The 16712-nt window shown below is 40.9% G+C and overlaps 1 protein-coding gene across 1 annotated transcript in view; it reads right to left on the bottom strand.

Moving 5' to 3' along the window:
• LOC126467286 (atrial natriuretic peptide-converting enzyme) overlaps nt 1–16712 on the bottom strand; it is a 264050-nt gene that overhangs the window by 71391 nt on the left and 175947 nt on the right. The window contains exons 2-4 of the mRNA XM_050096450.1: nt 16556–16709; nt 10751–10964; nt 2639–2805 (exon numbers count right to left, since the gene is read on the bottom strand). Of these exons, the coding sequence (XP_049952407.1) occupies nt 2639–2805; nt 10751–10964; nt 16556–16709 (535 nt within the window). The remainder of the gene's footprint in view (nt 1–2638; nt 2806–10750; nt 10965–16555; nt 16710–16712) is intronic.

The raw sequence follows: 16712 nt of genomic DNA, 5'->3' as shown, positions 1-16712 counted from the left end.
AAATGGCAAGCCCCTTGAATGAAGTTTTTCCACTATAGACACTACCCTTTGTAGTACATTCCTCCAATACTTAACTTCTCTTGTGACTGAGTAATAAATTGTTTATCGATTCTACATAGAGTATTTCCGCTTTCATTGAAATTTATAACACAATCGTGATGTGCACTGGAATTTTTCATATTCAGTTACCCTTTGATTAGTGTGTTTCCAATTACTAAAGCAACTTGTACTGAACTGGGATGAGTCCCTAAACAGTTTACATGGTGACAGAAAAGTGACACCTGACTGGGAGAGGAAATCAAATAGTTGTGTTGCACAATGTCTCATTCAACAATTTCCTGTCAAACAAGTCCTTGGAAACCGACCATCATTGCTCACTCTGACTTAATGAAATCAAAGTTTCTATTCTGTTTAATTCCATTTTGTACTATTTAATCTAATGTTTTTCCCTGATTTCCCAAAAGAAGGGATCTTCATCAACTGTAAAATCTGATGAAACTTCCTGAAGCCTAGCTACAGTTCACTTGCTGTGAAGTCCTTTGTATGTTGGTTATCAGTTTCAGATTCACTTACGTGAATCTTGTGTTGATAATGCCACTCCACTGTAAATCATTTATCGGTTTCAAGTTGTCAGGAGATGAAGAATTTGCAGCTACAGAATCTAGTCCTTTGTTAATGAGAAATGAGTTAACTTTGACATATGATCTAAAACTTCATTTTCCCTCCTCCTCTTTTGTTCAACTAATTTTCTGTAGCCTGTGACACTGAAATATTTTCTACCATCCATATTGACGTTTACTTTATCTCAGAACTTCACCATATTAATAAAACAGTAGGAAATACATACAAACAACAATAAAAGCTCCAACTTGATACCACACTACATCAGAGCTTCTGTTTCTAAATCTGATGGATCTGTGCCTAATCACACAAAAACATCGCAAGGCAGTTGCCAACAGCATTATGCACATCTTCATGTGTCTATCTATGATTTCCCTTTCACTAATAAGAATTCTGGCAACCATTGCTGCCCCCCCTTTTCTAATGTATGTAAATTTTCTGCTCAAAATTTTTCCACTCCTAAGAATTTATTGTCCTGGGTCAGGGCCCATGTGGCCCATGCATAAATACAGGACTGCTTACAATCATTAAAATGATATGATATGAAAGGTGCAGAACTGCCTAAAACAGACCTGAATAAATTTAGCAGGCACATTAGGTACTTATGAAAGGAATTACCACTCTTATTGCACTTCAATGATGATGATGATGATGATGATGATGATGATGATAACAATGTGCTTATCAAATTCAAAATGGTAACAACCTCAGACAGGGAGAATTTGCACATGGAAAAGATATGTCTCTTCCTACCTGGAAATATTTGCCAAATTATAAAAGGTTCAATGTACTTTCAATTCCATATTAAGCTTTCACTTTGATTCTCTTTTTGTTGTTTAGTTGTATCTTCTTCCCAAATAAAACAATAGACACTTCCATATCAATTAAAAGTGGAGATGCTAGTCTCTCATCTGCAACTAGACATGTGCCCATATTTTCTTTTTATAAGTAAAGTTGACAGTTAGTTGGTGAGTACTGGTTAATGACACAGCTCAAAAAGCTGTTAAGCTAACAAAACTTTTATGGGTTGCTAACTATAAATGAAAAACAAAAGAATTGGGTTTGGCAGTGTGTCAAATATCACTGAAAGTTACACCCTGACTGAAAATATGAAACACTGAAAAGAAACGGTCTTTAGTAGATTCAAAACACAGAAATTACATCTAAACAAATATAAATAAATAAAAATTATGGTTAAATAAAATTTATTTTATATCTTATTAATTTTATGTTTCATTATGTGTTCCAAGAGCATACTTAGTACTCAACTTTATTTTCAAGTTGGCATGGGTTAGCATTATCCAAACGTGATGAAATTTCATTTCTAAATATTTCTGACCAAATGGAAAAAATATCAACAATGTAGGAAAAGACGGATTGCTCCTTGCAGTAAAGATGACACATTAAGTTGCGGACAGGCACAATTAAAAGACACTTATATAAAGCTTTCAGCTGCAGCCTCCATCAGTCAAAGAGAGACACACACAATTCATACACACAAGCAAGCACATCTGATGCACACATGACTGCCAACTCCAGCATCTCGGGCCAGAATGCAGCTATCCTGTGGGATGCAAACAGCAATCTGGAGACGACGAAGAAGGGAAGGGATAGTAGCGTATTGGTGGGGAGAGAGGTTTGGGGCCAGGTTAGTTATGGGAGAGGACAAAGTGTTGTAAGGTTAATTCCCATCTGCGCAGTTCAGAACATATGCTGGTGGAGGGAAAGATCCTTCAAATCAAGTGTGTTATGATCAGCTGCATATTTTGCTACAGACTAGTCTACTTTGTTCTTGGCCAGTTTGGCAATGGCCACTCATCCAGGTGGACTGCTGATGTTTATCATACCAATATAAAAACATCTGGAATGATTGCACCTGGTAACACATATTTCAAATAATAAATTTTACAAACTACTAATGATGTATGAAGTTTGTCTCACTCTTTATAATGTATCACAGGCCTTCCTTGTCAAAACATATAAAAATATAGAGAGAAATAAACAAATAATATATTACCTTTAACTTCCAGGCTGCCTGGGTCAATTGTGTAGTTGGAGAAGTATAGTGATTCAGGATTGACAACACCTTGCTTAAGGGCTTCCACCACCAATGGTACATCGATATTCATCCAGTATGGATCAAAATGAAGGTTAAAATGAACCACCAAATCCTTTGACTCCATCCTATATAGAAATGAAAAAGTTTCATATAATAATATATTTATACTCTCCAAATGGATATTCTGTAAAACCTTAACAATCAAATGCAACATCTCATGTGCTGAGACTGAAACCATGGCCAAAGTTAATCACAAGTAGTAAGTGGAGGAAAACACACACAAGGAAGAATCTTTCAATGTAATGATCAAGTGATTGATGAGGTCATTATGGGCAATCATTTTAAAATGTACTTAGCTTTATAAGTTATTAAATACGTCAGGCTTTCATGGCTGACAAATGAATTGGTATCCACATTATAATTTTTTGGTGGTATATGTATAATATCAGATTGCCAGCTTATTCATGTGTACGGTTCAGCAATGATATATGTGATTTGGGCTCTCTAGAGAAAAATCTTGCTAAAGATGATCATGTCATAATACCTGGGGGTTCAGAAAACAGTCTTGCCTACATTTTTAACTGTTCAATTGAAGGTGACTTTCATCACATTGCTAAGAATTTTCCTGGCAGTAGTATAAGCTGGATATAATTGTGGCACGAGTATGTACTGTGGTCACCATGCAGTCAGCAGTGGCTGACAACCAAGTACAACAGCTGAGGTACAAACTTGTTTGCTGCTGCCATCTAATACCATGACAAAACATGAATATCTTTCTTGTAAAACCATGACCAACTTTGAAACATATCTGCAATTGCTTGTCCAACATGCTGGGCATTTCTTTAAAATGACTCTCTAGCCTTTAACTTGATCACAACACAAAATCACTAAAATTCAATTAAACAATGGAAACTCCAAGTTGAAATAACAACACTCTATAGACTACTACTCACTGTAAAGATGACCCATTGAGTGCAAATAGGCACAACGAAAAGACATTACACTTGCGTCTATAGGCCAAAGCCTTCCTCAGCAAAGAAAACATAAACACATTCACACAAGTAACCACATCGCATGCAAACTCGACTGCCACCAGTGGCAGCCCTGACCGATCGGAGCTGCTGGTGGTGGTGACTGAGTGTTCGTGAGGTGTGCTTGCTTGTGTGAATGTTTTCTTTGCTGAGGAAGACTTTGGCCAATAGCTGCATATGTAACTGTCTTTTCATTGTGAGTGTCTGCACTCAATGTGTCATCTCTATAGTGAGAAGCCACCTATCCTATTCCTTATATTGTCATTAAAATTCAATTACACAAGCTGTGCTCTTTGTTGCGATCTTTGCATTTCCAAAATGTTGAACTCTCTAGAATGAAGCTCAAAAGGCATAATGTCATTACAGGTGTTAATTCTTCATTTTCCATTAGTGTATAAAACAACAATGTGGTAATAAAAGATAGCAGAGAACTAGTGTCAAGTGCAAAGGTACACCCTCATGACACCAGAAACAATGACTAATTAAAAATAATACCATGGACTCATTTATTCATTTATCATTTTCCACTGATCACATGAAAAAAGAGAACTTTGAGGAATACTGAACGTGTCAATATATCTGTTAACCAAACTAAAGCGACTTGTGGAATAAATGTACTGGGAAATAAAAGTAAGAAGTGCAAGAGGCTTCAATAGGTTGCGCAAGATGTGAAGTTACTTGCTTTACACAATATTCTTACTGCTTCTTTCCAAAGACTGAGTTGATGTAACTCTCCACACTAGCTTGTTCTGTGCAAGCCTCTTCATCTCTGCATAAGTAGGGAAGTCCTCATTGGCTTTAAATCGGGGACATGACGAAAATGCGCCATTAACATCCGCATCAAGTTCTGAAGACGAAATTATTCGTGTTCTTTAGAGTGACATTGACGCTCTGACAGCAGAACTGACGTTGCCAAAGCAGGAAAATATTGCATTGGAACGTGAAAAACGTAGTGTATGTGTAAAAACTCTAATATTAAATGGACCTACATCGGAAAATAAGGTGAGTGATACAGCTGACATATGGCGAAAAAATTCAGTCGCCATTGCGAAAGAAAAAGAAACTGAAAATACGGAAGAACTAAACAAATATAAGTGGACCATTGTTATGCAGAAAAAGGACAAAAAGGTGCGTTATAGTAAGATAGAAAGTGAATTCTTTGTTGTAAGTGATTGTTGAAAAACATGGCGTTCCAAACTCCGAAATCGACGTTCGACCAGGAATCATGACACATATATTGCATAAACATCTAAATGATGTCTTAAACTCCAGAGAGAGCGTAGCAGATACGCGTAACAAAAATCCATAACGTCTTTTTACCCATGTGGGAACAAATTCCCTTCGAAACAACAGTGAAGAAGAAATTTTAAACCACACAAGGAACCTTATTCCAACGGCCAGAAACCTCTACAATCTACACGAATTCCAGAATAGTGGCTCCGAGCACTATGGGACTTAACTTCTGAGGTCATCAGTCCCCTAGAACTTAGAACTACTTACACCTAACTAAGGACATCACACGCATCCATGCCCGAGGCGGGATTCGAACCTGCGAACGTAGCGGTCGCGTGGTGTGGCCGGCCGGCTCCAGAATAGTAATCAGTGGCATTGTGTACAGGAGATCAGTGAGTGACAGCTGTGTGCAGAGAATAAACGGCACCATTAAAGAGCAGTGCAATAAACTGGAAGTTAGGACCCAACAGATTTCTAAGTGCAAAGTGTCTTGCCAAAGATGGTCTACATGTGAAAAGGTTGGGCTCAAAAATATTCAGTAAGATGTTCATAGACACCTGCCAGGTTATAAAAAATAAGGGAAACAAAGTACAGATGGTGGTAAAAAAAAACTTGTGTAGAATTAAGAAAGTCAAAATCAAATCATTATCTGGCAAAACCTGTGCTGAAGCCTATAAGTAATAGTCAATGCAGATATGTTAGGCACTGGACTATAATTGGTTTAAGACTGATGCTTCAAATAATAAAAGCTCCAAAATAGACGAACTGGAAATCATTCTGTCAGAATGTGCAAATACTAGAGTTGTTTGTCTAAATGAGCACTAGTTTACTGAGAACTCAATTAAAATTAAAGAAAACAGTGAACTTCAGTTTAGCAAATAGCTTTTTCAGAAGAAACAAGTCACATGGACGATCATATATACCTTTACATAGTGGTATAAATTATGAAACCAGAAATTGTTTTAATTATTGAAATGAAAAATATCTGTTTGAGAGCTGTTGTGTAGAAATAATAGACTCACTAATAAATGTTACAGTAATCTCAGTATACAGAATCCTAGGGAGATCAACAGGAGAACTATTCTTATTTGAGCTTCAAATTATGGTAGAAGATCTTTGTAGAGAAAAAATGTAATAGCTGCTGATTTTAATAATGATACCAAGTGTGATAGTAGTTACATTTCAAGATTCACTGACTTAGTAAAGAAATATGGTTTAAAATTGAACTACTTTGAATCTACCAGGTGCAATGGCCAATCAGCAACCTCTATTGACAATGTTCTAACTAAGGATGTTCATAAATTTTGTATATATCTAGGTATATCAGATCATTGTTCATTGAACTGCTACAGGCAGGCAGAAACATCTCAAGTATAAGAATCCATATGAGAAGGAACCTTAGCACAGAAAACTTGGAAATATTTAGTAATAAGCTAAAGAGAAAAAATGGCCTTTTGATCATTCTAACTCAAGTAATGAAAATTGGAGAAATTCCTAAGTAGTTTTCTTGGTGTCTTTAATTATTTCCACCTGGACTCTGCAGCAATAAAATGACAAATGAAAGTGGATTATCCAGGCCATAAAAATTTCCAGTCTAAGGAAAAGGCAAATGCACAGAGAATTAAAATATAATAAAGATAATGATTTCGTTGAATATGTTAGACTCTATAAAATCATATTTAAAAGAGTTGCCTAGGCAGCAAAACAATTGGCAAATAACAGGCTAATATTAAATAATAAAAATAAAACAAAGGCAGTGTGATCAGTCATTAAATCTGAGTTAGATGTTAAAGCCTGTAACCAAGAAATTTCAAAAATTGACACTGAAGTAAATACCATTGTAAATCCAACTCACATACCAGAGTGCTTTAATGACTTCTTTGTAAATGTTGCAAATTCTGATGTCAGCCCCTTTGCCCTAAATGAAAACTCTGAAAACTGTACTAAATTTTTAAAAGTTTCTGGGAAGGATGTAGAAAATGCAATCCTAGCATTAAAAAATAAAAACCTGCAATCTAAGATGGCTTAAGCACCAAAGTTATTTAAGCAGTACACAACAATATTCCAGTGCCCCTAGCTCAAATAATAAATCAATGTTTTGAAGATGGCTGTGTCCCAGAGGTACTGAAATGTGCTGAAGTCAAAGCACTCTTCAAGAAGGGATCAAGAGAGACCATCATCCTATCTCAGTTCTACCAGTCATATCTAACATATCCGAAAAACTTACTGTTCCTCAAATCTAAAATTTCATTGCAAAATATTCTATTACGCTAAATAATCAATTTGGTTTTTGACAAGGGAAAAACACCATAAGTGCTGTGAACAGTTCTTTGAGAAAATAAGCACATCCTTAGACAAGAGCAATAAGGTGACAGGAATTTTCTACGACCTCACAAAGGCATTTGCTTCTGTAAACCACGCATTGCTTGTTTACAAGCTTGAAAAGTATGGCATCAGCGTCAGTGCCCTACAGTGGAGTAAATTCTACGTATCAAACGGAAACCATGGAGTTAGCATCTCTTTAAATGGTGCAGATTATTTTTCGGACTGAAAAAATATTTCAGAGAGTTGCACAAGGCTCTATATTAGACTCAGTCATATTTCTCTCCTATATTAATGACTAACCATTAAATATTAACCCCACATCAGTTCTGTTCACAGATGGTACTCCTGTCTTAATTAAAAATGAGGATTCAGCCAAAATTCCCAAATCTGTAAGTTGGAAATGGAAATGAAGTCCCATGCTTCTTGACAGTGTGTAGGGGAACAATGCAGGAGACCCGCACTGCCATACTAGGCTAGGTCCTAATGGAGGTGGTTTGTCATTGCCTTCCTCAGACCATAATGGGGATGAATGACGATGATGAAGATGACAACACCCATCATCTTGAGGTAGGTGAAACTCTCTGACGCCGCTGGGAATCGAACCTGGGACCCCGTGCTCAGGAATTGAGAACACTACTGTGAGACCATGAGCTGTGGACTTAGAAACTTGGTTTCAGTTAAATGGGTTGAGTCTAAACGTGTCTAAGACTCACTTCGTGCAATTCAAAACCAAACAGTCAAAATGTGAGCAGATAAGCTTGTTCATAACAAACAAGATCTAGAAGATATGACTCAGTCAAATTCTTATGTTTACACCTACAAAAAATTTAATAAACCTAAATTCGTTAATTGCTGTTGACTATATTAAGAACAATCTTTTGAAAGATGTACTGATGTGTTAGTATGGTTCAGAACATGAAAATCTCTTTAAGAGAAACTGACGTGTAAGTAAGGTGCTGAAACTGAAAATACTGAACATGACAATCATTGGAGAAAGTGTCATCTACTACTGAGACTTAAAGTTTTGGATTAAGTGTAACTGAAAAATTTTAAAACATGTATGGAAACAAGTAGAAAAATTAATTAGAAACTATAAATACTTATGGCAAAAAGGAACTATAGACACTGGCTGCAAATGAGCATTGATTCAAATCGATGGGGAAAGTTGAAAATGTGTGCCTAGACAGGGATTCTAAACCAGATCATCCGCTTATTAGGCAGATGCATTCACAATTGTGGCATCCAGACACAGTCGTCATTGGATCTGCACAGACTACACTAGCATGCCTCCTGTCAGACCCAAATTCTCCACTCACTACTAATGCAGTGCCCCTTGGACAACACCCTCATTACTCATGGCTTTTCGCCGATTCCCGTAAGAGTCCAAGCCTGGTGTGCATCGCTATTGAGAAGTCATTGGCCGTTCCCTTCTTAATTATGTGTATATCTATGTGTTGTCAGTTCTCTCGGACCTCTCTCTCTTCTCTCTCTCTCTCTCTCTCTCTCTCTCTCTCTCTCTCACACACACACACACACACACACACACACACACACACACACACACACATATATATATATATATCAGACAAGATGCTTACGTACGTGTCACCTGTCAGTCATATATAAGTGGCTGACTAGAGTATGATATAGCTTCCTCAAGTGGGCACAAAGTACTACTCCCCATCCCTCCACCCACCCATCCCTTAGATGTTGCGAGGGTCAAAGGAGACAAGCGTGGGGAGATGAGGGAGCTTCAGTCGAAGTTAGAAAGAACAGTGGAAATGAGACTGTTACACTGAAGAACCAACTAAACTGGTACACCTGCCTAATATCGCGTAGGGCCCCTGCGAGTATGCCGAAGTGCCGCAACACGACTTGGCATGCACTGGACTAATGTCTGAAGTAGCACTGAAGGGAATTGACACCATGTATCCTCTAGGGCTGTCCATAAGTTCGTAAGAATACGAGGGAGTGGAGATCTCTTCTGAACAGCACGTTGCAAGGCATCCCAGATGTGCTCCATAATGTTCATATCTGGGGAGTGTGGTGGCCAGCGGAAGTGTTTAAACTCAGCAGAGTGTTCCTCGAACCACTCTGCAGCAATTCTGGACGTTTGGGGTGTTGTAGTGTCCTGGTGGAACTGCCCAAGTCCGTCGGAATGCAAAATGGACATGAATGGATGCAGGTAATCAGACAGGCTGCTTACGTACATGTCATCTGTCAGAGTCGTATCTAGACGCATCAGAGGTCCCATATTACTCTAGCTGCACACGCCCCACACCTTTCACCAGCTTGAACAGTCCCCTGCTGAATGCAGATCCACGGATTCATGAGGTTGTCTCCATGTCCACAAACGTCCATCCGCTCGATGCAATTCGAAGTGAGGCTTGTCCGACCAGGCAAAATGTTTCCAGTCATCAACAGTCCAATGAGGGTGTTGACGGGCCTAGGCGAGGCGTAAGGATTTGTGTCGTGCTTCGGCCCCGAAAGCCCATACCGATGATGAAGTTAAAATCTTCTGGGTTATTAGGCCACGTCATATTTCTTCTAAATGATCGATGTTTTGACCCGTCTACTCGGATCTTCCTCAGGATCGTCTGGTGTCCACTACTGCCGGAACAGATCCCAGCAGAGAGGTCGAAACATCGATTATTTTAGAGGAAATATGACATGGCCTAATTACCCAGACGATTTTAACTTCAGTGACAACGGCCACGAAAGCCTGCAGACTTACATATCGATGATGTTTCATTGAATGGTTCGCACGGTGACACTTGTTGAAGTCCCAGCATTGAAATCTGCAGCATTTTGCGGAAGGGTTGCACACCCGTCACATTGAACGAGTCTCTTCAGTCATCGTTGGTCTCCTTCTTGCAGGATCCTTTTCCGGCCGCAGCGATGTCGGAGATTTGATGTTTTACCGGATTCCTGATATTCACAGTACACTCGTGAAATGGTCGTACGCGAAAATCCCCAATCCATCACTTCCTCGGAGATGCTTTGTCCTATCGCTTGTGCGCCGACTATAACACCCCGTTCAAACTCAGTTAATCTTGATAACCTGCCATTGCAGTAGCAGTAACCGATCTAACAACTCCGCCAGCCACTTGTTGTCTTCTACAAGCGTTGCCGACCGCAGAGCCGTAATCTGCATGTGTACATGTCTCTGCGTTTGCATACGCATGCCTATACTAGTTTCTTTGGTGCTTCAGTGTGTTTTCAAAATTTTAAAATGTAAAGTGATTGACTAGATCACAATAGTTTATTAGGGTGGTCATAAAGTACACCCCTCCTCCCCCTTTGGTATGGTGAGGGTTAAAGGATGGGAAGATGAGGAAGCTTTTTTTGGGGAGGGGGGAAGGGGGGGGGGAGCAAAGACTCGTGCCTCAGTTCAAGTTCGAAAGAACGGCAAAAATGGGAATGTTAAATCCCACACTTCCCTTGAAAAGACAGCAGAGGAGGGTGGAGGTAGCGTACTGACCCGTCGAAGGCGAGCACCTCGGTGCCCAGGAAGGCGGAGTGGAGCGGACTGCGGCGCAGCGCCATGTTGAGCGACTCTCGGTAGGAGCGCGCGCGCACCCGGAAAGCCTCGCTCGCCGGGTCGGCCAGCGGCGGCTGGAAGGCGTCTCCGCGCGCCACCCGCATTGAGCAGACGAACACCTGCTCCGCGGGGCCCTCCGACGCCAGCAGCGTGTCTGCAACACACAGACACACAGCGTCAGCTCTCCAGTGCTGTCCGCTCTCCTTTACAGGCTGCTGCACTGCTGTAAACATCGTACTCACTCTGTAGCTCGGCGCTTGGCTTGGGGAATCCTTAGAGTGACAGTGTGGCATTTTACCAGCAACTTCTCACATACTAATTGTTCACTCTAGACCAGTGGTTCCCCACCTGGGGATAATTACCCCCTGAGGCGTAAAGTGAAATTCTGTGAGGGGTAAAAACTTAAGGCTCGACTGTGTTTCGGTGGCTAAACTAAATTCTTTGTGAGACAAAAAAAAATTAAAGACAAAAGCTGTTAATATGTCAATGGGGCAAGTAGAAAATTTGTGCCGGACCGAGATTCGAACTCAGGTCTCCTGCTTACTAGGCAGATGTGCTGACTACTTCACCATCCGGACACGGTGGCCACCACAACTGCGTGGACTACCCTAGGATGCTTCCTGTAGGATGCGAATTCTCCAGTTATACCACAACTACTAATGTAGTGGCCCTGCTCATTAGCCTCATTACTCGCGGCGTCTCGTTGATTTGCGTATAAGTTCGAGCTTGGAGTGCATCTGCACTGAAACCGTCATCCGAAAGGACAGACACTATATATATATATATATATATATATATATATATATATATAGGGTGGTCCATTGATAGTGACCAGGCCAAATATCTCACGAAATAAGCGTCAAGCCGGCCGAAGTGGCAGTGCGGTTAAAGGCACTGCAGTCTGGAACCGCAAGACCGCTACGGTCGCAGGTTCGAATCCTGCCTCGGGCATGGATGTTTGTGATGTCCTTAGGTTAGTTAGGTTTAACTAGTTCTAAGTTCTAGGGGACTAATGACCTCAGCAGTTGAGTCCCATAGTGCTCAGAGCCATTTGAACCAATAAGCGTCAAACGAAAAAACTACAAAGAACGAAACTCGTCTAGCTTGAAGGGGGAAACCAGATGGCGCTATGGTTGGCAAGCTAGATAGTCATAGGTCAAACGGATATAAACTGCGCTTTTTTAAATAGGAACCCCCATTTTTACTACATATTCGTGTAGTACGTAAAGAAATATGAATGTTTTAGTTGGACCACTTTTTTCGCTTTGAGATAGATGGCGCTGCAATAGTCACAAACGTATAAGTACGTGGTATCACGTAACATTCCGCCAGTGCCGACGATATTTGCTTCGTGATACATTACCCGTGTTAAAATGGACCATTTAGCAATTGCGGAAAAGGTTGATATCGTGTTGATGTATGGCTATTGTGATCAAAATGCCCAACGGGCGCGTGCTGTGTATGCTGTTCGGTATCCTGGACGACATCATCCAAGTGTCCGGACCGTTCGCCGGATAGTTACGTTATTTAAGGAAACAGGAAGTGTTCAGCCACATGTGAAACGTCATCCACGACCTGCAACAAATGATGATCCCCAAGAAGGTGTTTTAGCTGCTGTCGCGGCTAATCCGCACATCAGTAGCAGACAAATTGCGCGAGAATCGGGAATCTCAAAAACGTCGGTGTTGATAATAACAGTGTTCTTCAGATAATGACATTAATGTGTGACATAATGTGGCTACAGCCTGTGGAACGAATGGAAGAAAATCATCTCCCTCTCACACATACTTTGTACTTTGTCACACGGATCTCTGACAGTGAAACTGAGACATGTACGTCGATAACTCATGAAAATGCCCTTTCCGAGTTGGAGGTAGTTACTGCAGTGGATCAGGAATTGCTTCATTATTCATTATGCAACAATAAATTAGCTGACAGCAAAAAATAACGGTAACTATGTAACAGCCACTACACTGCTGTAGGGCCTGCACGGTATTATCATTATTATACAGTGTGATTCACGGAGATACGCAAATATTTTAATATGTTATTCTACATCTAAAACTAAAGAAAAACGTTCATATGAACATAGGTCCGCAAATGTTTAGTTACGGAGTTGCCTGAATTTAGCAACTTCGCTAATATGAAGCCATCGAAGAACTGCACGAGGTCAAAGTAAAGCACAAGTTCCATTTATTTTGTTGTTATTGGTCTGGTGAATCTAATAAAACATGTCCCAGGCATATATCTGCAGTAATTTTTCAGAACTCCGCAACGAAACATTTACGGACCTATGTTTATATAAACTTTTTCTTTAGTTTTATTGGTAGAATAACTTATTAAAATATTTGCATATCTTCGTGAATCATTCTGTATATTTTATCCCTTCAATCCTTCTGCCAGAAAGAGCTACTGGCTCTGAAAGCGTGCACATTTCCACGTAATTGATACACGCATGTTGTTTACAGCATAAGACACAAAAATCAGTTCACTATGTTGGATTTCGTATTTTATCACTAGCGGACGCTTGCCAAACGCCTAAGACTGCGTGATGTATTGTCGAATATTTCGTACAGGTCCCATTTATTCCTTCTTCCATTGTCTTATATGAGTATAATTTTTTAATATCAATCACTAAGCTGAAGGCCCACCACGTCTTTTAAAATTGTAACTGAAAGTTCAGTTGAAGTCTTGAACAAGTTTCACCCCGATCTTTATACAAATTGTGAAATATGGGATCCTGAAAAACGCTATCTATCTCGGAAAATTAGTTACTGATATGGTAGGATCTTCGCAAGCCCAACTGGCTTTTTTCTGAACCATTTGTAAATAGCTTGGACTGATTACGTATACACGTTTCCTAAACAAAAATCAAACGTGTAATAAACTTTAAGTTATAAGTTCTGTTCGTTTGTACAAGGCAAATGTGCTGGCATATGTTATAGTTATCGCTTGAAAAACAGTGAGCTGTTGGTGGATCTGAAAATTATTAACTACTATTCCAAGTTGCTTCTTACGAACTGCGTTGTGGGGTCGTTACCTGATTTCGAAAAATACTACGAATGACACCTGGAGCGTGCACTGCAAAGTAAATGGGCGTTCTACTTTTAAAATAAACCACACGGGAAAATGGAGCTAGGGTCCATGAGACCACTTAGTGCCAATATGAATGGACAAAGTCATGTGGCTGGATACGCACGAGAGGCATTCAATAAGTAGTGTAACATATTTTTTTCTGAAAACAGGTTGGTTTTATTCAGGATTCAAATAGTTCAAATGGTTCTGAGCGCTATGGGACTTAACATCTGAGGTCATCAGTCCCCTAGAACTTAGAACTACTTACACCTAACTAACCTAAGGACATCACAAACATCCATGTCCGAGGCAGGATTCGAACCTGAGACCATAGCAGTCGCTCGGTTCCGGACTGAAGCGCCTAGAACCGCTCGGCCACACGGCCGGCTATTCAGCATTCCGATACACTATATTATTCCCTATTTTTTTTGCTGTAAACCCCCATTTTTAACAGTATCTCTGTTCAGTGCGACGTCCTTACGCTCCTTACGCTATCTTACTGGGAGGACGTAATTACCCACATGGTACCCTCTACTGGTCGACGTCGAAGCCAACGTCTTGCTACATCAATAAACTCCCCATCATCCGCGTATTGCTTCGCGCGGAGTACATCTTTTGTTGCGCCCAACAGATGGAAGTGAGAAGTTGCGAGATACGGGCTGTAGGGTGGATGAGGAGGAACAGTCTAATGAAGTTTTGTGAGCTGCTCTCGGAAGCGCAGACTTGGTGAGGCCTTGCGTTGTCATGGAGAAGTAGTTCGTTCGATTTTCTGAGGGTAGCACGATGCACTTCAGAGTTGTTCGTTGCACCATGAAGGAGGACATCAAACAGAATAACCCCTTCAGAGTCCCAGAAGACGGTCGCCATGACTTTACCAGCTGAGGGTGCGGCTCTGAACCGTTTCTTCGGGAGGGAGGTAGTGAGGCGCATCTCCACGGATTGCCATCTCGTTTCCGGCACAAAGTGATGAAGCCAGTTTCATCACCTGTGAAGATGTTCGACAAAAAAAATTGTCGGTATCAATCTCGTAACGTGGAAGGAAATCCGCACAGACGGTCCTTCGTTGTGGTCTTCTGTTAGGAGGTGAGGAACCCTGTGGGCACAGACCTCTGAGTACCCCAACTGGTGGACGAGTGTGTCAGTACTACCAACAGAGTGGTTCAGTTGAGCAGCGAGGTGTATGACTGATTCGTCGATCATCTCGAACGAGAGTGTCCACACGTTCCAACACTGCAGGAGTCACAGCTAGGTGCGGCCAGTCGGCACGCGGGAGATCAGACAGCCTTGCGCGACCTTGTTTCGATGATGACAGCCTCGCCCAACGAACCACTGTGCCTTTGTTCGCTGCCAGGTCCCCAAAGACGTTCGGCAAGCGCCAATGAATATACGCGATGCTCTGGTTTTCTATCAGAGGAAACTCTCTGCTTGGACACACAGGAGGATGCTAAGTTCACCCAACCTGGATATGATATGACGTCATTATGACGTATATACGCTTTAGTCGATTAACACACCTATCGACTTTTACGAACGTTCGAGATTCTAAACTGTCGTCAGCTAGTGGCTTGTTTTGACACGTGCGATTCTGAAAACAGCTCAGTGTGGTAGCGTATATGTATTTCGCCAAAATAAAAGAGCTGGATATTAATAGAAATATTCCTGACTGTGGCCTTGAAAACACCACGTAAAAAAGTGAAGTCTTCTTATGTCTCGACCAGATTAGATTGTGTGATTGTTGTATTGAATGCTTACGCCGAAAATAATATTTATTTATTATCAACATTTTAGTATGGTTTCATACGTCAGTACATATTAGATTGTAGCAGCATACTCTTGCTGACTTTTTTTTCTTAATTTATATAGCTGAAAGAGAACTCGTGCAAGTTTGTTAGCTAAGTAATTTATATGTCCATCCCACGATAGTCTTTTATTAACCATGATTCCAAGTAATTTTACACTCGGACAGGTGCCTTAGTGTTCAGTAATGACTGATGTGTAGAATGATTGACTTTCGAACTTAAAAAGAAAAATATGAGGCATTGTTGAAGAAAGATCGTCGACCGGAGATGATATACAAGGGGAAGTAGATTTCTCAATGTAATCTTAACCAAAGGTTAGTGTCTAGTACTGATTGACGTATGAAATGATTGAATGCAAAGCATTCCATGGTGGTAAGCTTTTCTCTCATCAGTCTCTCGAATGGTGAACACATAATTAGAGACGAGCAAACGAAAAACAACGCACAGGACACAAACAGGGTACAATACACGATTTAAACGCAAAACACATTTAAACGAATGGCGCAGAGCACAGCGCCACCATGTCACAATCTCTCGAAAGTTCACAAAAGTCGAATAGTCGATATACGGTTTCTATCGTTTTCGATGTAGCGTGCATGCGTCATAATGACGTCACATCGTATCCAAGTCCGGTGAACTTAGCATCCTCCGGACACACACTGCTACAAGCGCCATTTTGAAGACTACGTACAACGGTGCCACCTATCGGAACCTCGTGAAACTAAAAAGGCTGAAGTGGGAATATTTCCCGATGTTCCACAACGAAATCTGCATTTTTTCACCGAAACTGGTCGAGAGAAAAGGAAAGTGTTGCACTAGTTATTGAATGCCTCTATGCCCCTCGCACTTAGTGGATGACTGGAGTACTCACAGCCGAAGTAGACGGCGACGGCGGCGGCCAGCAGCAGCACCAGGAAGGCGGCGACAACGCAGCAGCCGCAGCGGTACTGCGAGCCCAGCTTGCGCGTGAACCGGATGTCGCTGTCCACCGACAGGATCGAGCTCGGCGTCTCCGACCGCGATACCTG

Source organism: Schistocerca serialis, chromosome 1 (genome assembly GCF_023864345.2).
Source record: "Schistocerca serialis cubense isolate TAMUIC-IGC-003099 chromosome 1, iqSchSeri2.2, whole genome shotgun sequence".
NCBI classification, from domain to species: Eukaryota; Metazoa; Arthropoda; class Insecta; order Orthoptera; family Acrididae; genus Schistocerca; species Schistocerca serialis.
The sequence above is the reverse complement of the archived record's forward strand: the minus strand, read 5'-3'. Positions and strand labels throughout refer to the sequence as shown.